General features: G+C 48.3%; 7 protein-coding genes across 7 annotated transcripts; 4 read left to right on the top strand and 3 right to left on the bottom strand.

Moving 5' to 3' along the window:
• Positions 1 to 226: 226 nt before the first annotated feature.
• Positions 227 to 1899, bottom strand: Pdw03_6955 (Carboxylesterase, type B; the record flags this gene model as incomplete). Its single annotated transcript, XM_014678895.1, has 2 exons — positions 227 to 1257; positions 1314 to 1899. 2 exons carry the CDS (start codon positions 1897 to 1899, stop codon positions 227 to 229), a joined length of 1617 nt encoding a protein of 538 aa, XP_014534381.1.
• A 6191-nt stretch (positions 1900 to 8090) lies between these two features.
• On the top strand, positions 8091 to 10870 carry Pdw03_6954 (Endochitinase 2; the record flags this gene model as incomplete). Its single annotated transcript, XM_066101504.1, has 2 exons — positions 8091 to 8643; positions 8703 to 10870. The coding sequence occupies 2 exons, from the start codon at positions 8091 to 8093 to the stop codon at positions 10868 to 10870; spliced, it is 2721 nt and encodes a 906-aa protein (XP_065956587.1).
• Positions 10871 to 12827: 1957 nt separating this feature from the next.
• Pdw03_6953 (Fatty acid desaturase) lies at positions 12828 to 14191 on the bottom strand (the record flags this gene model as incomplete). The annotated part of the gene is made up of 3 exons (XM_066101503.1): positions 12828 to 13136; positions 13190 to 14052; positions 14101 to 14191. The coding sequence occupies 3 exons, from the start codon at positions 14189 to 14191 to the stop codon at positions 12828 to 12830; spliced, it is 1263 nt and encodes a 420-aa protein (XP_065956586.1).
• A 2387-nt stretch (positions 14192 to 16578) lies between these two features.
• Positions 16579 to 17249, top strand: Pdw03_6952 (uncharacterized protein; the record flags this gene model as incomplete). The annotated part of the gene is made up of 3 exons (XM_014678899.1): positions 16579 to 16873; positions 16960 to 17070; positions 17140 to 17249. The coding sequence occupies 3 exons, from the start codon at positions 16579 to 16581 to the stop codon at positions 17247 to 17249; spliced, it is 516 nt and encodes a 171-aa protein (XP_014534385.1).
• A 293-nt stretch (positions 17250 to 17542) lies between these two features.
• Positions 17543 to 18934, bottom strand: Pdw03_6951 (Rieske; the record flags this gene model as incomplete). Its single annotated transcript, XM_014678900.1, has 1 exon — positions 17543 to 18934. One exon carries the CDS (start codon positions 18932 to 18934, stop codon positions 17543 to 17545), a length of 1392 nt encoding a protein of 463 aa, XP_014534386.1.
• Positions 18935 to 20618: 1684 nt separating this feature from the next.
• Pdw03_6950 (uncharacterized protein) lies at positions 20619 to 22571 on the top strand (the record flags this gene model as incomplete). The annotated part of the gene is made up of 6 exons (XM_014678901.2): positions 20619 to 21123; positions 21185 to 22068; positions 22123 to 22177; positions 22234 to 22335; positions 22399 to 22419; positions 22474 to 22571. The coding sequence occupies 6 exons, from the start codon at positions 20619 to 20621 to the stop codon at positions 22569 to 22571; spliced, it is 1665 nt and encodes a 554-aa protein (XP_014534387.2).
• A 1036-nt stretch (positions 22572 to 23607) lies between these two features.
• Pdw03_6949 (uncharacterized protein) lies at positions 23608 to 24830 on the top strand (the record flags this gene model as incomplete). Its single annotated transcript, XM_066101502.1, has 3 exons — positions 23608 to 24067; positions 24144 to 24333; positions 24407 to 24830. 3 exons carry the CDS (start codon positions 23608 to 23610, stop codon positions 24828 to 24830), a joined length of 1074 nt encoding a protein of 357 aa, XP_065956585.1.
• Between the last annotated feature and the right edge of the window lie 848 nt (positions 24831 to 25678).

The following is a 25678-nucleotide window of genomic DNA, read 5'->3' as shown; positions in this document are numbered from 1 at the left end:
CGCAGCACAAATACGATCTCCACTGTGGGGGCCGATGCACTTGCAATGCCGTTCGCAGGATTTTGGCCTTGGGGGGCGTTCTCGAGCCATGGTAGTACCTGCATTAGGGTCATTCGGTGATGTTCATGTCTCGATTGAAATTATATACACATAATTCTAGATTTCATTTTTCATCATACAAATCAACCTTGGAAGACCAGGCTGAAGTGGTTCGTGGGACGTTTTCTCAGACACTCCCGGCCAGCAAAACAGGGTTCTGCACCACGGGGTACTTGGGGTAGTTGGGCTTGTAGACCTTTTGGCAGCGACCGTTATACGCGCCAGTCGTGCTCACCACGGTCTCCTCCTCATGCCCAGGAACACCCAAGCGTGCCAGAGGACCATTCACAGGTTGGGCCTTCTCCCAGCCAGGCCCAGCGCTGGGGTTCTTGATGAAGGCGACAAAGCGGGCGTGCAGGTAGTCCGCCAGCTGCTGCTCCGCATCGGTCACGCCATCCAGCAGCGAGAAGCACTCATTGCCACCATGGAAGAAGGGCACCTCGCTGCCGTGCGAGGGCCCGAGATTGGGGATCGGCAGGACATTCGAGTAGTCGCCGAACCAGCGGTAGATCCAGGTGGGTTGCTCGGCGGCGCGCAAGTCCAACAGGGCGTCAGTCGCGCAGAGGAAGCGTGCGTCGCCGTAAGAGGCACCGCTCATCAGGGAAACCGAGGCGTAGTCAGCTTCGTTGTAGGCGGCCAGGAGCTGGTCCGTGGGCACGAAGGCAATGTCGGCATCAAAAGTGCGAATCCAGGATGAAAAGTTGGTGTTCTCGCTGCCATAAACGTAGCCGAAGATCTCGCCCTCCTGGTCGGAGTTGCCGACGATCATCGGCAGCGATTTTGGGTAGGAACCCTTAGCGAAGCGGTCGGCGTAGTTGGAGAAGCGGGTGATCTCGTCCACCGACGGTGAGAACCAGGTGTTAGAGGTCGAGTTGAAGTAGCTCGTCTGGAAGGCGTAAGTATCCGCCGCACGCAGGCACTCCAGACTGTAGTCTTCAGCCGTGCAGCCCAGAGTCACGCCGGCATCCAGCATATCCTGAACCACCTGCTTCAGCGCGACACCGGCGGGTGCATAGGCAGGACCAGATTCGGCGTTAGCAGACATCTCGATCGCACCGGCCAGGAAGGTATCGGGGTGATTCCACAGATAGTGATCAACGTGCACTCCGCCAGATGAATGGCCACCCAGCACGATGCGCGACTTGTCACCACCGAAAGCTGCCGATTAGATTAGTTGAAGGCTCCAAGGTGGCTCAAGAAAAAGAAAAACCCACCCTCAATGTTGTTGTGAATCCACTCCAAGGCCAGCTCCACGTCCATGATTCCAAAGTTCTGGGACTCTCCCTGCAGCTCAGGCGCATTGGGCGAGGCATAGATGCTCTCGCGGTAATTGAAGTTCACGTAGATGACATCATTACGGGCAAAGTTGTACCCTTGCCATTGGGCGTTGCTGCTGCCGCCGGTGACCATGGCACCACCATAGATGTAAACAAACACAGGAAGATTGACACCCTGGCCTGGGGTCCAAATGTTGAGGTTGAGGCAATCCTCACTCTGGTGGGTGATTGCCGTGCCAGACATTGCCTGGGCACAGGATGGTCCATATGCAGTGGCCTCCAAGTGACCATTGGGGAACGAGCCGACGGGCTTAGGGGCCTTCCAGCGGTTCTCGCCAGCAGTAGTCTCGGCAAAGGGAATGCCTAGAAAGACCGAGGTATCATTCTGGGAAAAGCCGTTGATGACACCTTGCGCGATGGTGACGCTGGGAGAAGTAGGTGGGGATCGGCATACATGGGACTGTGGCACCACCAAAGCCATAGCCGTAGCCGTCAGGCTCAAGGTGCGAAGGAAGAAACTCATGATCGCGAAGAGGGACGGAGAAAAAAAGAAGATGATCGTTGACGACAACGGTGGGAGACGAGCACTTAAGCGGTGGGCAATGCGGCAACGTGCGTCTGTGGAGCCATGCCGGGATTGATTCTGACCTAAAAGGGCATCAAGCTGTCTTATATGTCTCGTCCAATCATGTCAGACCATGTGGAGTGCAAGCACATGGCACCCATGTGGCGCACCAAACCTGTTGGTTTCTTGTGTTAGCTCGACCCACGATAGCGATTAATGTGTGCTGGATCTTGGAAGGAACCTTAGAAGCCATTGCCCACCCCGGGGAGAATATGTATTCTGCCAGAATCTTCAGATTTGGCACTACGCTATTATAATTTGACTCCTGAAAGTGACTCAGTTCGTATCTGGGAGCTATGATCCTAGGAACGTTAGGGTCTCACTCGCAAAATGGAAAGCAGGGTTATCGATAGTGGGAATACAAATTATAACGCAAGCAGTAAGTGCAGAGATAACGCATTTCACTACCGAGTGGTCCACCCCACTAAGTGGGCCGCAAAACACATGGCAAGTGCGTGCGGAATGCTCCGTACAACATAGAGGATACCGATCTCTACGAATGGGATAGAGAATTCCTTGAAATCGGTGGCATGATTATTAATGTCTCTGCTATTTGAAGTTGGGCGGCACATCCTATCCGCTCCACCGCTTCCATTCATCTGGCAGATCATCAAATCCCACTCCTTTCAGTGTGTGACTGCTGAATTGCGTTGAGGCGTTGAATACTCCGGTACCATGGTGCAATACTCCGTGAATGGTTGAGAACAGCCCTAGTGGATATTGAAAACTCAGAAAATCGTACCGCCACTTCATGGACCCCACGCGTGTTGAGATTAGTCAGATTTGCTAGTGAACCTCCAACCCATTGTCATTCAAGTCAGAGTCCTACCATGTCATTGAGCACCTGGCTTTCTATCAGGTAATTAGGTAAGCACAGAGGGTAAATACACCGTTTGAAGACAGGAATGCTGTTGATGAACGACCAAATGCAACGGTGAAAAAATGCCCTGAAATGATGGAACAGCATGAAGCGTTTTGACTAACTGTGCCACTTAGACACAGCGCTCTCATTGGATATTGGCTGACCGCCATTTTCATCACCGCCTTGCCAAAGCACTCCGTACGGAGTACTGAGTTCTCATTTCAATCTTCTCTCTTATTTTTATGTAAGAATTAGTCGGTTGCGGCCTTTCAGTGGTTTGATACATGGACCTTTTAGTACTTAGCATTCTTTCTAGCAGTCTTTTTAGGCCTAGAAGGTGATAAAGAGCATAAACTATGTGCATAGCTTTTCTATTCACAACTAGACTAGAGACTAGGGCCAAAAATCAATTAACTACATCTATGGAGCACTGACTGATCAAATCATCTGCTTTAAGTAGCACAGGGTACAGTACGTATATACTAGTATAACACTACGGACTGAACATCCTTTATACTACTTGCCATTGATATTTTGAACTGAATTTATGTGGCTTTTGGTATGATACATTAAATTAGATTAACACCCTTTAAAAATTATGGAGCAGGCACTTGTAAATTGTCAATGGCATGTGAGTTAATACAATTTTTGACCAAGATTGTAAAGTGAGCCTGGTAATAATAAAAATTGAGAGTATCCACTTACCACATCCGTGCAAGGGGCTGCGAACCGTAGGTCCGGGCTTGCGCGAGGCTGACTTTAATGAGTCCCTGCGAGAGAACCTTGGAAATACTCGCGGACCGCCAAATTTCGTGCCATGCTTCACCCTCATTGGTATTTGCCAATTCACGTGGTGCCCCTGTGGTTGTTTAATTCCTAATCTTCTTTTTCGCTCTTGCTGTTCGTTATTTTCCCGTTCCCTATATGGCTTTTTTTTTCCACTGCCCTGTGCTTTCCTAAACCTTCTATTATCACAGATCATCATAGTTTATGTGTTTTCAAAGGCTCATCTGCTTTCATATCCTATACGTCGATAACCCTGCCGTGCAGTAAATTGAAAGATTCTTCAAGCTACAACTGCGTCTGTAGGGGTTAATCGTGCCAAGGGCCCAACACACCTTGTTAGGCGCTTGGCACGGTTGCAGCGGCCTCTCTAGCTTATGTAACTTAATTCTGCTTCATGTCTATGTCGCCCCTCTTACGCATACTGTGTTATGCTCCTGCTGCTCACGGCCTACACTGTCGCCTCTATACAAAATAGTTCCCATCTGCCGGAAAGCCCACCGTGCCAGAAAGGCTCTTTTCTGCAATTTGATGGTGATCTATAAGATGGCTTTTCTGCTCCCCAAATTTCTAACCCTACTGGGACACGACCAGACGGCCTCAGGCATAGAGTGCTTGAAGCATAACCGCCCACAATGCTTTACGCTACGCCCTTTTTTTTGGTAAAAATTTCGACTACAACGTAGCTGCTTCATAATCATTCCTCGGGATTAACCATCCTCTGATACATGAAGAACCGTTTCTAGATCTTCTGGATGCGGCGAGAAGACTTCAACCGCAGCGAAAGCATCTCTGTGTAGTTCATACGGTGGATTTCTATTACGCACTGATTTATAGTAAGTGGATGATGACGATGTTGTGCTTCTTCCTCTGGGTGGTGTTCTTGATCCCTGCGGCCGATATAAGCGGTCTTGGAGTCTGTGCACTTCCAGTAATAGAGCGCTCAGTCTAGCGGCCATCCCCAAGTTCTCCCCGAAAAGTTCGGTCAATTTTACTCTCGGCCAGAGTTACTCTTCTGTCCTGGAAGATTCACTGGGGCTGAACAGTATGCCATTGCAAGATGTCACCCGCTAGGACTCATTATGAAATCGCGTCTAGGCGGCCACTTATCTTCAATCAGCCACCCTGCGCTAGGAGGTCTTTTGTTACCATCCTACAGGACTTAGGGTTCGCTGCTTTAATTTCTACCAAGTGTGGAATTAAGGTTGGACAACAACATGATCCTTTTTTGGATAGGAAACCTACCTCTACCAAACGCGGACCTAAGACTATACTTACTTATTCGGAAATACAAGGTTCTATCGGCTTTGTGTTATCTCGTATGAAGTCATCGTCTATGTTGTGGATTAACCAACAATTAAACAACAATAGATGCCTGGAATGATGTTTTCATTTCGCTCGAGCTGTAGGATAATACTGTCTGACTTGACGAGCCAGCTACTGTGAACGTGACGGATATGCGGTCAACCTAGCGCACGGTTATTACGAAAAATTCCCCATACAGTGCAAGGCGAAGCAGTAGATGACGAAACAGCATAGGATCAAGCCTCTCACCCTGGTGATGGTAGACACTTCTCAGCAGGCTCTTTCCCCACTGAAATCAACGGAGAACGCCAGAACCCTGAGATGCGCATGCTACACTCCTTACTGGATGCGGTCACTAGCAGATCGCAGCCGCCCGAACAATGCGGGGTAGAAAGTTCCAACGTGGTATACAGACGTTCCATTACCGGCCAACAGATTCCAGCAATTTCCTACACAACTCCTGCTCAGGTTGTATTAATCGATGATTGGTTGGATGCTTATGAACTTACCGCTGCTTTACCCACCATCTTTTCGAAGGGCATCGGAGGTTCATTAGACGAACGTGCCATCCCGGTGTCGCTGGGCTCTCTTGCTATGTGGGATTTGAGCACCACATCAGAAGGTAAACGGACTCTGCACAGCTTTTTTTTTTGGCCAACTATTAGGCTTTCATGTCTCTGTTAATCGACAACTTGAAGCTCGGAGGTCGTTATTGGCCACTATGCCGAGCAGCTACCCATTGTAGCAAATGATAATAACCAAGTCAACTCTTAGAATTAGCTCAGCTGTAGTGGCATATGTGTAAGGTTCCAACCACAACATACATGAGTATGGCAGACTCTGGGATCACACTGTCGGTTGCAAGGATTTGCAATTTGGGCAACAAAGGCAAGGGCTAATTAGTCAACCAGTTTTGGATTGATCCTCAGGAACTTTTTCCCTCTCCGGGCCAGTCGTCACTTTTAGAGAGCACCATTCGAGCAGTCTCATCAAAAGACAATATAGAGACTTCCAGATCAAAGAACTATAGAATCAGTCTAGTACCTTTGTCGGCAAATTTTACTCGATCTATTCATTTAGCAGAGTTTACGCCTTAATGAGCTGGCCACGATCTTAGTGTCTATGGGCGTATCTTGGCATGGATCAATAGAAGCAGGCGCATAGCTTAAATAATAACTAATATGGCGGTTAACTAGCAATTTTTACACAAGTTACGAAGCTTATTCTGTGAGGTGCTCAATGTCCGGTTGAAGAAATTCCATGAAGTTGTTTAATCCTCCTAGAGTAGAAGGCTAGAAAGTTTCAGCTTATATGTTTGACGGAGTAAAGACTCACTTCTGCTAACAAAGTTTAATGACTTTTGTCTGTATACGTTTAGTGCTTGCTGGGCTGAAATGAACTGCAGAGACGGTCGGGCATAGATAGTGGCTTAGAATTTGGAGCCTAAGGTCTGAATTACGAAAATCCAAGTTCAGCTTGAAGGGTCGGACAATGCGGATGGGAACGAGAGAGAGAGAGAGGGGAAAGATAGGCACATTGTGAGTGCTCGACCGGACCGGCGACAAATGGTGGTGCACCTAGGCAGAATAGTGGTACAGGGAGGCGGTCAAGGCGGTGACTCCTCGCGTTTTTGGCTTCATTTCACAAGTCATCATACGCGATCTGTAAATCGCGCACTTCCAAGATTGGCTAGCACTTCACTAACAGGCAAGAACCCAGGAAGATGAATGATGAGTGGCGTTATTGTCGCCTAAAAATCCTAGAGCGGGTATATCTCCGAGGTACACATGGGTAGTGCCTTGCATTAAACCGGAAAAGACAAGAGTTTTGGGGGCTAGAACGTGTACAGTGTCCCCAAAAGTACTTCACGCTCTGTCTAAGAGAGTTACATCGCATTTTAAGTTCGTTAGGTCAACAAAATAGGGACTAAAGGCGATCCAGCGATCCGGCGATCCAGAGATCTAGTGGAAATCAAGTGAGACACCAATCTTAAACTGCCGTATGGTGTAGGTGCAATCGCTGTAATCGAATGAAAACGATGATCTGGCTTACTCCTGGATTGACCCCTCTCATCGGTGACTTTTGGAAGAGCTCTGCTCCACACATTGGCCCCCGAGGGCTTAGCGCAGGCCTAAGTTTTAGCTCCATCGGTTCTTCTTGATGTGGAATCCATTCTTGAACCTCGGACGATTTATCATTTGAACCAGTCATATTCGCTCTTGTTCTAGTTGATGCAAATTGTCAATTCAAATCTTTCCCCAGTCTTACCTTCATCTATATGCTATCTAACTCTTGAAGTTAGTATTCTACATCCGACGACATGCAATGGCTGGTGGACCCCGAGGTATCCGTGCCCTAGTGCCTAAACGACGTCCATTGATTGGATTTTGTTCCTCAAGCTAATGGCTTTTGCTCCAGTCATGACCCCGATGCCAATGCGGCTAGAGTCCCTTGGGGTCTTTTAGCCTCTTTTATGCGGCTCTTGCAATTTTACTGCGCCGAAATGGGCCGAAATAGGCGTAGGGCCAGCACATACCCCTCTCCCAAAAAAGCCTATCATGATAGATGTCTGATCCATTCCATGCTCGGATATGACCCTTTTTACGCCACTGACTGTAGGTTGGTCATGTCGTACCATGCGTTGAGTCTGTCACCAGTGGAAAAGCCAGTTCATCACGCATTCACGCTGAGTTTGTCAGAGGATCTATTCAGTTGTGACAACAATTTGTTGGCCCCTGGGTCTAACTGGTGTTCAAACAACCAAGCTTTGAACCCACCCTGCGATTCTGCGTTGGGTGTCCCTGCACCGGTGGAGTGGTTTATTTCCGCGCTTTTATAGCTCGATTCCCCTTTTCGATTAGCACGCACCATGTCGGAGGTCGGCATCATCCCCAGGGGGCGGAGATGGACAGCCCCCTGCCGGCACTCAATGTATTTCAGTCTCTTGTCCCCCAGAGAGTTGCATTCCCTTTCGACCATCAACACTCTTATTTTGAGCCCTTTGGGAAATTTCCCGAGCAGATATTTGTCTGCGTCCTCTCGTTGCTCGCGGGCTAACCTGTCATTCGTTTTATCGGGTCAAGCAGCGATTTGTGTTGCATCTAATTATTGCGTATAACTACTACATTCACTTTTAGCCATGATGTTCAAATCTTTTGCCGCCGTGTCAGTCCTGTCACTCTTTGTATCCTCTGCTGTTGCTCTCGATGCCAGCCTGAAGAATAATGTTGCCGTCTACTACGGACAAGGCTACGACCAACCCCGGCTCAAGCATTTCTGTGAACAGACCACGTCGGACATCATCAACATCGGGTTTATCAATCAATTCCCCAAACATGTGGGCGACTATCCTGGTTCCAACTTTGCCAATCAGTGTGATGGTTCCTTTTTCTCCGGTACAGGACTGCTTAGTGGCTGCCACCAGATTTGGCAGGATATCCCCAGTTGCAAGGCGGCTGGCAAGACGCTCCTGCTGTCCATCGGTGGTGGTAGTGCCACAACCGAGTCTCTCCCAGACGACGCCACCGGTGAATGGTTTGCGGATTTCTTGTGGTACTCCTTCGGTCCTTATAATCAATCAATTTCTTCATTGGGTTGGACCGAGAACATGCTTGGTCTGATCTACCCACGCCCATTCCTCACTTCCTCGGTCGATGGATTCGATTTTGATATCGAGTACAACGGTGGAGTTGGTATGTTTCCCTGACGCTCTAACTCTCCCAATGTACTCCCTCTAATAACCCTAACCTAGGATACGCTGCAATGATCAATCGTCTGCGTTTGCATTTCAGCACGAGCACCGAACAAACCTACTACATCTCCGGCGCGCCCCAGTGCCCCATTCCTGATGCTCAGCTAAGCGACGCTTTAACCAAGTCGCACTTCGATTTCCTCTGGGTTCAGTTTTACAATACCCAGGGGTGCTCTGCTGCAGACTATGTCCACGGCACCGGCAAGTTTAACTTCGATGACTGGGTCGGTGTCATCGAGAAGAGTGTCAACCCCAATGCGAAGCTATTCATCGGTCTTCCTGCATCCGAAAGTGCCGCTAGACCTGGATTCTATCTGACCCCTGACGAGGTACAGCCCCTTGTCAAGACGTACATGGACAAGCACCCCAAGCATTTCGGTGGCGTCATGCTCTGGGAGGCCACAGCCGGCGACAACAACCTCATTGACGGGACACCATACACTGAGCACATTAAGGATATCCTGTACGATTGTGCTCCTCCTCCCCCTGCCCCGCCTTCTACCACTTCCACGGCGGTCTCTTCTTCCAGCTCGGTGGCCTCTTCCAGCTCGGTGGCCTCTTCCAGCTCGGTGGCCTCTTCCAGCTCGGTGGCCTCTTCCAGCTCGGTGGCCTCTTCCAGCTCGGTGGCCTCTTCCAGCTCGGTGGCCTCTTCCAGCTCGGTGGCCTCTTCCAGCTCGGTGGCCTCTTCCAGCTCGGTGGCCTCTTCCAGCTCGGTGGCCTCTTCCAGCCCTGCAGCCTCTTCTCGGCCCGCAGCCTCTTCTAGCTCGGTGGCCTCTTCTAGCACACCTGTTATCTCCGCCGAGACTTCCTCTGCAAGCATCTCTAGCAGCTCCGTCACACCTGGGGGTTCAGCTCCATCGGGGAACCCCGTTCCCCAACCCTCCACCACTGGAAAGCCGTCCCACGGCTCGCACGGCCATGGACACGGCCATGGACATGGACATGGACATGGCTCCCACACACACACCCACGCCCACACTGATACCCACACGGTTCCAAGCGCCACTCCTCTGTTCTCAGGCCACTCTTCCAGCACTGCCTTTGACTCTTCTACGACTGATTCTGGCGCCTCTTTCACTGGGGAAGGTGTAATCCCGACCGGTATCCCGTCTTCCAGCGACGAGACTTCTGGAAGTTCCAAACCTACCAGCGGCAACATTATCGGCAGTTCCAAGCCTAGCGGTGTCAAAACTACTGGCGGCTCCAACCCTACTGGTAGCGAACCCACCACAGCTCCCGCTGGAATCACCACAACTCCCTCCGTGACTGGCTTGCCTTCCTCTTTAACTCCGGGTACCACGACAACTATCATCGTGACCTCCTACGTTGACATTTGCCCAGCTGGCTTTACCACCATCACCACCACCATTACCAAGACATGGTGCCCTGGTAACTCCGCCACCGCTACCCCAACCGGCGCCGCCGAGATGACTGCTCCTACTTCTGGCCCTGCCACTTCCACTGCCTCGATCCCAGAAGGCTGGACTACGACTGTGACTGTTTGCACCCACTGCGCTGCTACTCCGACGACTGTGACCCTCACCAAGCCCGTTGCCACTGCCACCACCACCGAGGTTGTGTCGCAGCCCACTGTCTCTTCGGTGCCTGAGGGCTTCACTACCACCGAGACTTTCTGCAAGCATTGTGGTCCCACCGGTAGCACTGTCACCCTCACCATCCCGGCTCCCACTGCCACTGCCACTGCCACTGTTCCTGGCTCTGGCTCTACACCAGGCTCTGGCTCCGCCTCCAACCCCAGCTCCAGCTCCAGCTCCAGCTCTGGCACTGGCTCTTCTGGAAATAGTTCCGGCTCTGGCTCCGCGTCCAACCCCGGCTCCGGTTCCAGCTCTGGCTCTGGCTCTACGGGCGAAGTTAAAGTGCCTGGTGTTGCACCCGTGGTGCCCTCTTCTTCCACCAAGCCCACTCCTAGCAATGGAGCCGAAGGATTCCACGCCGGTAGACCGTCGTCTAGCGTTGTCTTCCGCCCCTTGCCCTCGCGCACTGCTGCGTCTACCGTCGCAACTGCTGCCACGAACACACCCGCAGTGCCCACCAACAACTCCGAGGGCGTATCCCCGGTCTTTACCGGTGCATCCCCACGTGCCAATGTGACTGGCTTCCTCGGTGTCATCCTCACCGTCGCTCTTTCCATGCTCATGATGCTGTGAAACTGCCCACTTTACTGGACAGGGTGATCTTATCATCTATACGATAAGATTGATCTCGCCATGCCGATCTCAAGAAGAACCAGTAACTGGTAGCAATTTGTTGCTTTTTTCTTCATTATGATGTTGTTTCCTTATCTTCTTTTTTTTCATCCGATCTCCAGCCTGTGGAGTGATTCGATACCTCTTGGCCTCTTTCTGTGATTTACTCTGGCCAGTAGTAGTAAGATCTTTGCGGCTTCGATTTGAAGTTTTGCGAGCGGTTGAGTCCGTTTGTTCTCGAACTCCTAATGATCTCCATTTTAAGGTGTCGTTGTCGAGTCTGACTCATTTTCAATCAATTGCATGTTTTTCTGCCATTTTAAATGGAATGGATAAAATTACTAAAATTAATTGGCTCAAATTTGCCTACAGCCCTGCAGGGTAGACGACCCTCAAAAGGGTCGGGTTTCGGGCTTTTCGAGCTTTGCGGAAGTCTACCCTGCAGTGCTATTTCCTTATTTACTCTTCGGCCAACGCATCTTTCCTAGGTACCACCAAAGAGATTTCATAAAATAAAGCCGCTATGCTTGTGAATAAGGGAAAGAGAAGTGGAAGTAGCCAGGCCACACTATCACCGTCGCGTTGAGCTTTTCTAAGACCACCGACCCCAGGACGAACCTCCTTTCCGTCGAGACCATCTACCAGTGGAAGAATATAGGTATTATCGGACTCGCTAAATGTTTATCTAAAATTAAGCAAAAAGACATACCACGCTATTAATATAACCTAGGAAACTAGAGTATATTATATATTTTACTAGAATTGTCACGGTGCGAACCGTGATGCTTAGTTAGAGGAAGATCACGGCACGTGATCTCCGACCTGTTTATCTGAACTTCAGTTCTAAATCCTGTTGTAGCTCTTCGAGCTACGTCTTGTATAATAGCCTGCCCCTGCCTGTACCTGTCAAGTGGAATCTGATCTGTTACGAACTGTTCCTACCAGTCATCTCCTATCATACCGTCCTGCCAGCCCGCACCCTGACATAAAGTATAGAAAAAAAATATTTCTTTTTGAATAATATTATACATATAGATATATATCTATAAAATACATTTCTACTATTATATAGACTAACTACTTCTTCCCTATAGTTTTATAGTACCAAAAATTTATATAAGTAAAAAAACTATCTTTAGAATTTAAAATATTTAAATAATTTTAGTATATTTAATAACTTAAATAGTTATTAGTTAGTAATTATTATCTAGTGGATAAAATCTATATAAATAACTATGTTTTATCAAGACATATAGGTAGTCTTATCTACCTTAATTAGGCTTAGCGCTCGAGATTTGTACATCCAAGGGTCGTGGAGGGTCCAAGATCATGGACCACCCGGAGGGTCACTGCCAGGTCTAACGGTCACTTTCTCGAGTGTTTACTCCCAGAGCAATCCAGGATCGCTTAGGGATTGCTTAGGACACGCACTTCTATGCTCCCCCCAAGCTCCGGGCCGCTCAGTGAGCAAAAAGCGGCGCCAAGTTAGACCTAAAAGCGGAAAGGGAGAGACGCTGGATTTCCGCAGCAATCCAGTTCAATAGTGCTAATTGAATAATGGCCATATATTGCAGCGTTGGTCTCCCCTGTAGCTCGCGAGATCCAGTCATCACCAGTCCCGCGACTGTGAAAAAGACAGATGTTCTTGTTTAGCCGGAGTAAAGATGAATCGTGGAGAAGCGTCATTGTTCAGACGATTTTAAATAGCACCGTGTTGATATGGTACCACGATAGCAGGACTTCCAGTGCTCCTTAAAGCACTTGATAGAGGAAAATTGCAAAGCTTGATCCTCTGAGGAAACGAGAAAGTGCTGTCGATCTTAAGTCTTGGCAATTAAACGAGATTTCTGGTTGAACTATTTTGTGTATACGGTAAATGAGCAACTTAGAACAACCTTCTCTATCGACAAGGCCTTTTTTATAGACTCATTTTCGAAGACGGTTTCGGGAACTTTCGCGTCCGACGACGGAGCATCGCCACTCGCTCTTCCATGGTCCATTTGACTTGATCACCAATAGGGATCATACATTTAGCCAGGTGTTCATAGTTCTTCCGGAGTAGATTCACAGTGATGAAAATGTAATCGACATTTCGGAAGACCAGGGCATTTTCCTTGGCATATTGGTCCTTCTGCTTGAGGAAAGCGACCGGGTGATCTCTCCAGTGGCGGCGCGGGTTTAGGTGGTGAGAAGTGTGGTAGCCATCATTGAAAGAGAATCGGTTACTCTGGTATGTGTCAGTGTTGGTTCTACACGTTCGTCAGATCGATGGAAACTCACCGGAACATCAATCAGTGTGATACTGGACAGGTAATCCGAGTCAGGGTCGGCCGGATCCACAAGAGCATGCTGGCCCCAGTTTCCGACCATTAAGCCCAAGCGCATCACGGTGAGCGGAAGAATGAACACAAACGTGGTAGCACGGGCATTGACATAGCTGTAGAGCATGTAAATGGCAACGTAGTTGCCGATCTCCCAGAAAGCGCATTTGACTGCATACTTGAACTGCCCCTTTCTCCAAAAGTACATTGGGAGTTCCAGCCAGACGAAGAAGATAAATCGGCCCACATAGGTCAGGAAGTCGGGGATGCTGTCGCGGTCGTAGTACATTGTTGAACTCAGATCACCCCCACCGTTGCCCTCAACGTGGTGGTGCTTGATGTGATGGTAATAGTAAGAGTTCCACGTATGTCCGTGCATGGGGTCCAGCAGGTATGGGAAAGCTGTGTCGAACAGATATAACTTAGAATTCAGAACTCCATTCATGTGGATGTGCTGGTGCTTCATCAGCGTGAAAGCGCCGCAGTAAAACCCTTGCATAAGCCAGTGCAAGGCACCGTGGAGGTAAGAGAATTGGTAATACAGGTATGCAGCACTTGGAACAATAGTAGTGAAGTAAAGAATAAGGTGTGTTACCATGACCACGTCGGTCTGGTATCGCACGATGCCCTTCGCCCAGTTGATGTATGGCGTAAGCACGTACTTCTGGAGGGGGGCGGGTAGCTTGGCCCGCAGCAACGGGGTATCCCAGAATTGGGAGACGGTGGGATCAAACTCTACATGAGAAGGATCGTTGAGACTGAGAAGCTTTTGGACTGTTTCTTCAGTGCTCAGCTTGTTCAATGGATGTGCACTTGTTTTATCTGGATAGTGGTTAGCTTCGTATTTGATCGACAATGCAGGAGCAATACCATTTGAACTGGGCTGAGGCTCAACGATAGCGTTGATCACCAGCCGATCTTGGTAGGTGAGCTGGGGATCTGTGTATGTAGAGGGATCCATGATGTCTTGGTACGGGGTGAAACAGTACTAGTCTTGTCAATCCTGTCACATATAATCCAATAGGCACGACCCCGCGTCCAAGGAGCTTTTGGTTAAAACAAGTCTTGATATTTTCTGGGATTTCTGGGGTTAAAAAGAACGACAGAGGCCTAGTGAACACGATGGATAATCTCCCAATAAAAAAACAACGCGTCAGGGGTGCGAAGAGATTTCGGGGTTTAACTGTGGGTCCTGGAATCAAGTTATGCGAAGGGTCAAAACAACATTTTGAATCTTTCTACCCTTCAATTTAGTATTTTCATTTACCGCTCAAGCTATCCGTTGCCATCTAAGAGTAGTTGACGGCCTTGCTGTCGATAAATGATGGTGCTACTCCGTACGGAGTACTCTGTGATCACTCCAATCTGATTCAGGGGGCTTTGGGGCGAGAAATAGTTTCCCCCTGAATATCCTAGCAACTAGACATTTTGTGGCAAAACTCCCGATAAAATACAACAGTTTATGGTACATATATATGGAGTCCAAAGAATAAAGAAGATGTTGGATTGGCACACAAATCGTGAAAAGCAAATTACGCCTCACATGGCCTGAAGCCTGGCGGAAGATCATTAAGAAAGATAAGCAGTTAGCCCACCCTGAGCATAACAAATTGAGGGTCTAAAAATAGAAATTGAATAAAGTACGAAGTACGGAGTACTCCGTCGGAAAAGACCATGTCGAGACTTCGGCCAATGCACCGCAGAAGTTGACTCAAGAACCCCCGACCGGCTTGATCTAGAGCACCGACAAAGAGATGCCGATCCGTCGGATTGGTCTCAAAGCCACGGCGATCTTGAGGGAATTTCCCCAAGACTGATTCTTCCCCCGACACCCTTAACATCAGTTCCATATAGAGACTACTAGAGACTACATGCTCCGTACACATTTCCATGATTCCAGCTCGCATGCACTCTTCGATCATTGACGGCTATACAGCCATGCCCTCGAAAGGATTAAATGTCTGCTGCAACATACTGGAATTAATTGCTGTAAGAGAGACTTTCGAAAGAATATCTGGGCTGGAGATATGACGTGACTTTTGAAGAAGCTGATGGCTGTCGGGAAATGGCTGAACTTTATAAGAGGAAGACCTCAGCCTCAGCGTAAATCATTGTGTTTGTACATCCATGAACATCCTCCATGCCTGGGTATAACCTAGATTATATACTCTAAAGCCGAAATGGGATTGCAATCACACCGATCTCGCCTAGAAATGACCTTCATTTAGGGCTCAAACTTGACCCCAACATACCAAAATCGTCCCACCTGTCTGTGAGGGGAAAATACATCTTAAGGAGGCACTAGTTTCAATACTTGGAATAAAATCCCGTGACTAAGAGGGCTATATCGGAATCAGTAAGTTCACACAAGAGTTCCCATTGTGAGAGGCATTTTTATAGTGAGAGCTCTCTTCGGCTTATTGCCTTGGGCTTCAAAAAAATAAGTAAGCTGCAACACCATAGCCTTGGCGTAGTGGACCGAATTTGTCAACCTTCAGATAGTCGATGATATATTACTGCGAGTCCGATGCTGTGGGATGGGGATGTAAAGAAGCAACTGTGGACAACATCTGGCGGTGAGGTTATACCCTTGCATCGCAGAGGCGTTCTAACCAAGCAACACACGGACTCGAAAAACGCCAATGCATCTGAAGCTATTGGCTCACAGTAAATCACCCTCTTTGTCTCGGTCTGTCATCGTTTCAGTCATCTGACATGTTGTAATTCGCCTATTCCTTTACTTGGAATTTCCCACCAACAGTTATATAAATGAGCTGGAATATCGAATCTGTCTCAGTCATCAAGAAGGGATGTTACAATGGACACCAGAAGATAAAAAATTTCCGGATAATATTTAAGAGATGCCCGAAGTGGAAGAAAAATGTCTCACTTCCCTCCGCCAGTTCTCCTCCTACAACATAGTCTTGCAACCCCAGTTCCACTAAGGCTTCATATAGTTAGACTGTTGTCATCCCGTCATTTTACTGGTACAGACCCATTTTTTAGTTGGTCTGTTGACATCATGACCTCCAGCGATCAAGGCATTTTTACTCATCGGGTTGATCATGTGGTAATTTCTTCGGCCTGTAAGAATGTGAACCTTCGACTGCAGGGCCTACACAGAAAGCGATTAATTTCCAAAAGAGCAAGTAAATAGAAAATCATCTGTATCTGCAAAATTCATCAAAAATAGTCCATGCACCTCAATCCTGCTAGCTTCCATCCTGAACGTGACCTTTTTGACTATCTCAGAAACCCCAGCCGCCAATCTCCAATCTCCCACCTTCAACTTCCAACGTCTAAGCCAACCTTCCTCTCACAACACCGCCATCAAATCACAAACTCAAGATGAAGTTTCTCGCATCCCTTCTTTTGCTGGCTACCTCTGCCATCGCAGCTCCTGTCACTATCACTACCAGGCAGTCCAAGCGCTTCCATCTCAAGTCTACCGGTGCTACCAATGAGAATCACAACAACCTCTATGTCTACGCATACCACACGGGCGCAGGTCTCAACGATGCCGTGCTCACCAAGGATGCCAGCATAGCCAGTCCTATCTATCTGAATGGGACAAACGCGCTCGTCGATTTGAAAACCGAATTCTCGTGGGGATTGATCGCCACTGGCGACACCAACTATGGCTGTGAGTATCGCCACATCCTTTTAAAAATTTCCAGTTTGTCACATGTCAGTCCGGACTTGCCTAATATTTTCTTTCGTTGTTTTTAGCATGGGAACCTATCGTTATCAATGCCGGCAGTGGCGGCAGCTCAGGGTACTCCATCAAGGGGGACAGCACCTTCCAGTGGTCGGAAAGCAGCGGCTTCGGTGGCTGGCTCGGTAAGAAACCCCCGCGTTTTTGCTTTTTGTCCTCATTTGAAGACCGTGGCATTAATTTCTCCAAAACAGTCTGTGATTGGTACCACAATGCGCCCCAGCTATTCTACTTGAACCGATACTACACCGCCACCATTCCCTCCAGTTGCTCCAAGGTCCAGTTGAAGATCGAATACATCTAGATGATATCCCCACGGTCGCTTGGCGGTGATCCTCGTCTCCTTTATTGGCACTTAATGATCAACGGTTGGGAGTCAGCACTTCTTAATGGTTACTAGTTAATAGCGATTTCAGCGAATAATGAATACGAAATGCTTGCTTCCTTGCTATGTACATTCTGCTCGGTTAAGACGGGTATATCAAAAAAATAAAAATAGAACCATGTGAGCAAGAGAAAAGATCGGAACACCGATCAACTGCGTGACATCATGTTTCAACGTAAAGTGTTTCCCTTCTATTTCATGACCGGGCACGGTCATGAAGCTGTAATACCCGCACTGGGAGCACACGAGTTCTCGTAATAGCGCTTGTCCATTCCAGCCTGCAAGCGCGCTTCTTCGTTAAATGGTCCCCGGATCGGACCCTTGAAATGCTTCTGTACATTTGACCGGAAGACCTGAACAGGATCAGTTCCCTCTTGGGCACAGATCCACGTCAGCCACCGATGACCAGTGGTGACATGCGTGATTTCGTCGTTGTGAATAATCTCCAGAGTTGCCACACTCTCACCGTCACCAGCTTTGCGGAACTTCTCAATCGTCATAGGGTTAACATCCAAGCCGCGTGCTTCGTGCACCAGAGCGATAATACTGATTCTCGCTCGGAGGTCGTACGCAGTTTCAGTTGCCGATAGCCACAAACTGTGGTGTACCGGGAGCGAACCAAAGCTAGATCCCATCTCCTCGAGTCTGGTGCGGAGCAGGGAGAAGTGCTTAGCCTCGTCGTTTGCGACCTTCAGCCAGTCGTAGAAGTATGCACGCGGGAGTTCCTGGCGCGTCCCCTCGGTTTGGAAAGTCGCAAAGCGAATGCAGATATCAATAGCCAAGTCGATAGCCCACAGTTCGATATTTGCTAGCGCATGGAGCATGGCGATACGGCTCTTTAAGGTCCCGCCTCGTCCCGCCTTGGGCATGTGGCCTGGGTCAACAGTTTCCATTTTCTCGCGCGGCGGCTGGTCGGGCGCAGCAACCGTGCCCCGGCCAAGCGGCATGGGTGAATCAGAAGCCTCCCGAGCAGTGAAAATAGAGAAAAGATGCGTAGCCAACTCGATCTTGTGCTCCGGATTAGCGGTATTGAGAATGTGGGCGGCCCAGTCACACAACGTCGCGTCGTCGCCGAGATATGTCGCCATGCCGGGATTGTCTTGGCCCTCAGAAGCAGAAGCAGAAATGGCAGTAGCCGCAGGAGTGGTAGCAGGAGAAGCAACGGTCTTGTCCGCAGGTCGCGGGTGCTTAAGCTTGACTTTCTCAGTGACAGGATCGACACTAGCAAGCCCGACGCTGACCCCATCCTCGGCGGGGAAATCCAGCGCAACGAACTCGCCACGCACATCCACAGGAAACGTGCAGGCCTTGATTCCGACGCTCGATTCGCCGGTCTCTACGTTGAAATCGTATGCGTGCCACGGGCACGACACGACATACGCCGAGTCCTCAATGTCAACCGAAGAGTCGGCCATTGGACCGCCAGCATGTGGGCATTCTGCCTCCATGGCGTAGTATGACCAGCCGTCATTGGTCTCATTGGCTTTCAAGCTTGAGCTGTCGATCGTCGGGAGCCGGAATAAGACCACCTTCTTGCCTGTGGTCAGACGGACCACGTATCGCGCCTGCGTGAAGTCCGAGAGTTTCCCGCAGTTGATCCACATCTTGATCTTGGCAAGTGTCCCTTGAAGGGTGTCTAGCGTGATAAGCAGGATTTGTTTGAGGCTCGCCTCGACTGAGTTTAACGATCACGTGACTGAGAATGATGGCCCCACCTTTCTCACTGTGAGTTCAAATAGGTGTGTTGGGCTTATATAGGGGCACTTATTTACAACATAGGGGATGCATGGTTTAAACTTTTGGCCCAATCTTGATCATTATCTCCAGCAAAGTTCAGCATTTGTGAAAAACTACATCCCATTTCGATAACATAGGCTGCCCATTAATATACAATAGACGGCAAATCTTTGACCTAACACGCCACCATCATCCCATCCTTGGCAGGGGGAAAGAGAAATGTCCGATCCTGTCTGGTTTTACTTTATTTTCCTAAAATCCTTCACAACAATTTCCCTGTCATAAATTGTGATCATCAGCATCAATCTTCGATAGCTCAATAAAACGTGCAATTACGTAATTAATTTGCCATGGACACATTTAACTAAGCTAACAGCAATACATATAACGTACATGCACAGAAAACTGTATTTAATTAAGAACGTTGAGTCATTGAAACTGGTTCTTATAGTCACTAATACGCTGTGTGAGTGAATTGCAAACCGTGGATAATATGAGAGAAAAGAGATTATATATCAAAGAACTAACAAGATGAAAACAATCTAACGTCATCCATCAAAAATGAAAATCTAGTCGTTAACTACCCTTCTCCATAAGAGCATCTGAAAACTCTCTAGGTACGAGTATCGGAAATACCACTGTAATTTTGTTGTCACAGTGTCATGTGGTATTCAAGAAATCATATCATTATTACCAAGGTTGCGCTAAATCTCCCGAATTCCCCTTTCTTTTCAGTCCAAAAAGTTTCGTGTATCAATAAACCAATCATATAGCTTGGGCAGGATTTGTTGGAACACTAACAAGATTGATTGGAAAGTGAATAAATAGCGGTGACAGCACTATTGTTGCGTTTGTAGACTCGGGCGTATGTCGGCGAGCAAATTAGTCTTGATATGCAGCACGGGAAAGTAAAAGCTATCACTCATGACCGTTGGCGTTTATAGTAAATCCTTTGGAGGTCGAAGAATCCCCACAAACAAACGATCTGGCTGAAGTGTAATTGAGGACTGCAGCGGACCTTAGGCGCCTGGTTCCCCAACAACAGTGTGGGCCTCGCTTGTTGGTCACAATTAATAGTGTCCGCAACCAGGAAAGTGTGTGGCGAATTTTTCCTTCTTCAATTTAAGAGGTACTGCTATTTCTATAATCGCTAGGCCATTAGAAGCCATATTGCATTTATCTAAATTCACTTGGAGTGACTGGCTTACGTTAATAGTGTGATTGCAGTATTGAAAATTACGTGGTTTCGTTACTGGTATTCATCACGTCCGTGACGACTGCCTTCCCAAGCCACTACGATTTATCAAAGCACACCTAATCACATCCTTCGACAAGGGGGGGGGGGAGTTCGACAAGAAAAGAATTCATTCCTAGTCCGCTCTTTGTTCTGCTCGTCTTTCGATATTCCACACTTTTCACTTTTCAGCTCACGTTACAATACCCAGAGGCTTGAAGTGTGGTTTTTTTTAACTCTGCCTAAGGTGAGATGCGACTAGCCAAATCTAACGCTTATCTAAATACTAAAGTTATCCCCCAGAACACTACCTGAAAATGGATAGTGGTCTTAACCATCCGATCAAATGGGGGACATATCGAGAGGATGTCCGGTCCCAACTGCAGAGATTTGAGTCCCTGCCACAGGATGGTCTCGCATTAATGCAGTCCTATCAGGCTGTCCTTGACAATGATGAGACTTTCACCCAATACTTCTCGGAAGAACCACTCGAAAGTTACACTATCGAGACGCGTCTAAGGGAAACATTGGGCATTCGTCCTCCGTGTTCATCAGACTCTGAGAATACCCCCTCGATTAGCTGGGTCAACATTTTCCGACACGGCAATTTCGAAAAGCAAAGTGATGGCTCCTACTACTGTTACGATCAAGGAAATCTCGTCAAAATTGATGAGTCCCTTCACAAAAGCATTTTGCTCAACCGATGCTTCCTCCCGGCAAACTCTTACCTGTGGCCAAGTCCCATCGACGCTGAAAGAGAGTCGGAAATCACGCTGGCAATAGAGGCAGATGTCTTGGACGAGCTTGATAAAAAGATCAAATGTCCGTACTTCCCAGAAATTCTCACGCGTGCAGGTTGTTTGAGATATACTAATGAAACCAGACGTGGAGAAATTGAAGCGACTTCAGTTAGCACTGAAGAAACGCCGAGTCAGGCTCCAAGGTATTCGAGACCCCGTGAAAAGGGCTCGTTCACCACAATCTCCCGGCTCACAGTACCCTGCCCTTTACGAGTCACGCCATCCCACGATCTGTGTTGAGACGCATACCCGTGCACGCAGCTCATCGGAAAGCTCGGGAGTCTCAAGTGGATCTGATATCCCTTTCACCATTCCCGGCGATGTTTCAAGACCCATGTCATATTATAGTGATGAAGTGGTTGATAACTCAAGCCAACAAGACCCTTCGAACTTGGTCGCCGAAAGCAACCAGAAAACACATGGTAATGAAACGGGAGTATCGGTGTCCGGGCTTCTCAGCAACAGAAAGCCCGAGGTCGCACAAAGCCAGGCTGAGACACAGCCTGACAAACAGTTTCTAGGAGACGAGTCGGCGAGACACCCGCTCCATGGCAACGAGGACCTGATGCGACCGCCTCCGAAAAAGCAAAAGACCGAGAGTGCCTCGTCCCCAACGGATATCGAGACCACTGACCTCGGTGAAGAGTTACCAATGTGGAAAGAAAAGGTCGATACGCCGACCAAACCACAGCCCACATCTTCCACTGCAGGAACGCGACGCAAGGGACAAAAACGAACACGGAATAACTTCACTGACTATGAGAAAAAGCATGCTCCAGCCTGGTTCAAGAGTCAGGTAAATGCAGGAAAGCCCCCGGGTGATATTGAGAAAGCCTACGTCGAAAAGTTTGGTGTTTTCCATCGCTGGCTCACACTGAGACTTTGGGTCGACCGGATGGACGAACGGGCAGTTAAAGAAGAAGGAGTGGGCGGCGCAGAGACCCCAAGCAAAATCGTGGTATTGAAAGTACAACTCCCGTTGCATCTTCATTTGGCCTTCTTGAATGACAATCCCTCCTAGCCAATCCGGGCGTTCCCAGCAAGCCAGTCAACTTCAGCAGCCGTCCCCCACCCTGGTTATGCCGCCGCGCCGCCCTATGTATCCCCATACCCCTTATTCCGTTCCTCTCAGCAGCCTCATGGCGCCACCATCATATACGAGCTGGACTGGCCCTCCAAAACGGCTGGATCACCCCCGATCAAGAGTGGTCTGCCGAACGTGTGCTAAAGACAGGTGAGTCTGGAGCTTGTGGGCTGTAAGTTGAGTTTCAACTGACATAACAATCAAAATTTCCAGGGCTACAGAAGTTTTCTCAGGGTAAGTTAGATCATTTGGCAGAATCACGAATATCTGACTAAATTATCTTCCCAGTCTCGTTTAGCACAAAGTATCTCTTTTGTTTACAGCTTGCGGATTCCTTGTGCAACTGCTCAACACTTATACTCACATTTTCATCCTCTTTCTACTAAAGCTATTCTATCATTTGAGTGTACTTATCGTTGGTCTATTCTTTCGTCGCCCTCAAAAAGTAGGGAAATTGCATCCATAATGGATACTTCGATTCCTTAACTATGCATTTCGATGTCTCTCTCTCTTAGCTCTCATAGATCGGGTTTTAAAGTGAAATCCTCTGGGCGCCTCTCTTCCATTGCTATCATTCACACTGAAATACCCTTCTTGTCGTGTTCGGCTCTCGTCTCTCGTCTCTCCCATCGCTACGCTAACTGGCCAGACCACCTGAGTATATCTTAAAGGGGTAAATCTTCTTAGTCCCCATGTCCTGTCCCTTCAACGGCCACTCAAAAACGTCCACACGTCCACACGTGGAGATTTCTTGCAAGTTGCTACACTTGCGTGCCTGCTTCCTTCAACAGTCACGCTCACTGTTAATGCCCCTTTTCCCACGAACCATATTCTCCACTTTAATCCATACCGTGGCCCCTCTCTGTTCAATATAATATGTAATCCTTAGCAATCCGATATTTAGCGTGGTAGCGTGGTTCATTTCCTCTATATTCCACCCCTTAAGCGGCAACCCTTCTATACCATAATTTGCAGCATGTTAATGGCAAAGCCAACTTTTCCTTCACCGGTAATGCGGAGTCAAAACTGTCAGAAGATTTTTCCGCACTTTAGGATGCTTCCTGAACACCAACGCCGCTTGGCTAACACAAACCGGGATTCCGCCGTCTCGCCTAGCGATCCCCTAGCTATAGCATTCTCAACAATAGTCTGCAATTTATGGGGACTACAACATACTTTCTCAATCAGTGGGGGGGGGGGGGGGGGGGGGGGGCTTTATCAAATGCAGGTCGTCTAGTAAATAAGCTCCTTTAAAATATGAATTCTATCTATTCCGTATATTCCGTCCTCTCTCTGTAGAAATCCTCCGTCATGGACTCTCTTATTGATGGGTATTCTAGTTTTATCTATTTTAAAAGTGATTGGACTGCTAGGTTTTGTCCTTTGGCTTTGGCCTCCGAGGTCGCGCCGGGTGCAACCAGGATGCCACTGACTCCTTGTACTGCATTGCAGCATGACATTGGTGAAGCTTACAGGAAGTCCGCTGCCTATGCCCAGGTCATTGCTAATGGTGGCCTGCTGGAACCACAACTCGGCAACTTGCTTTTCTACTCCGAAATCGAAATGACAGCTGCTAGAATATTTGGCCAGGCACGCCCACTCATGGTTGAATGCAACATTCACAGACCCATTGGCTGGACCAATGTTCTTCTTCAATCGCTGACATCCGGTGATTTCAAACGACAAGAAAGTGGAATGTACCGGTGCCGCGTTCGGGGAACTTTGATTGAGGTCTCCGGGGTGAACTACATCGAAATCCTCTCTGGCGTCCCGCAACGACTTTTGCAGCCATTGCAATGCTTGTTGGACGAGCGAAAGGAAGCTCGAGTCCGGTTCATACTACGTTCCTACCTACATGAGACACATATCAATCTCCTCGCATGTAAGTTCATCCCATTTCTACAATCTGTTTTGTTTCCAAACTCACGGTTTATCCAACCAGTTGCTTCCGCAATTAGGGTATCTCCACACGCGTTGGATGGACCTCAGCCTGTTCAGTATTCACCCTGCCAACCCCGGCTATACTGGACAGAATCAACCTGAGTTGCCTACCCAAAATTCGGCTCAACGCCTGAACTCAGCTCGATCGGTGATCCATATCTCCGACACAGAGGAAACATCAATCCAGAAGCACCAGAATCGGTTCTTGTGAGTGATTCAACCAACGACAATGATCATCTCCCATCAGCTCACGTTCTTATATCGAACCCCACCGGTTTAGAGAGCAGCACAGGCTATCCTCTGAGCTGGAATCCCGCTTGGTTGATACTGCTGGGGAAATAGATGGAATTCAATTCCAAGGTATGAAGAGACCCCAATCTGAGACTCGTCTCAACGTATCTGAAAACAGGCCACGCACTATCAAGAGATGCTCTCAGTTTAAGGAGGACGAGGGACCAGCGTTTGTGCAATCTCTAGTGGATGGCGGGTCTGCTTGTGCCGAAATCGAAGAAGAATACCTCCAGATTTTTGGGGTTTTCCGGCCCGCATCTGGTCTCTTCAAGAACTTCGCGCCCAAGCCCGTCACGCCTCCAAGGTTTGTTCCCGGGTTCCGCCACTATCAGCCAATCGCTGCCTCGTCGCCCTCAAAAGTTGTCGATCAAGTGGGAAAAGGTACATTCCGGACATTCCACTTGGCGCTGTAGTGGGTTGAAGGTTTGGCGTTCTATCAGGTTTCTGATCACCAAGGCTACATTACGCACGCCTGTTTATAATTGGGTTTAGAGTTCTTGGATATCCATGTGACATCATTCTCTGGGGGCCAATGTTTACTTGGAATTGGTCATGGCTGCTTTAATTTTCACGGTGTCTGGCTGGTGCTTGGAAGGTGTTATCCCCACTTGGTCTTATGTATGGGTTGTTGCTACCCGAGGGTTCAATGGGGTAACGGATGTTGAATCTATGGAGTGATTTATACACTGCCCACGCAACTATCTCATCGACCACCATCCATAATGTGGCTTTAGCGCAGGGTGTAGAAAATAGTCCATAACATATACAGCCCTGTGGGCCATATTGTTTGTGTTAGACAAGAAACTGTCAACCCCTGTAGTTGGTTGTGGAATTTTGATGAAAGCGAATCAGCCGGTAGGAACGCTCTTTGATGGACGCCCATAGTGCTTGAGGTGTTCATTTGGCCACTATCGGTACGTACATTTATTCTCGGCATTCAAAATAGTATGAACAATCTAGGCCTAATGATCAGCATCTTTCGTTAAATCGCACACATGTGTGAGTGCGGATATATATCAGCTCGTCCCAGCAGCACTGATTGTTTCTTATTGCTAATTTTCCGCCATAGGCTATCAAATCCCATGAACACATTTCACAGGGCTCCGAAGCGATACACCAAGAATTATTTCTTTGCAGAGAGATACAAATACAGTGAGTCCTGCGCTAAAGAGTATCGCCATTCAACAAAAGACCAAGGCTACTTTGGCCCCACTTTAAGATTATTCACAATTTGTTTTTGTTTTCGTTGACAATTTCCTCC

The sequence above is a fragment of the Penicillium digitatum genome, chromosome 2 (genome assembly GCF_016767815.1).
Source record: "Penicillium digitatum chromosome 2, complete sequence".
NCBI lineage: Eukaryota > Fungi > Ascomycota > Eurotiomycetes > Eurotiales > Aspergillaceae > Penicillium > Penicillium digitatum.
The sequence above is the reverse complement of the archived record's forward strand: the minus strand, read 5'-3'. Positions and strand labels throughout refer to the sequence as shown.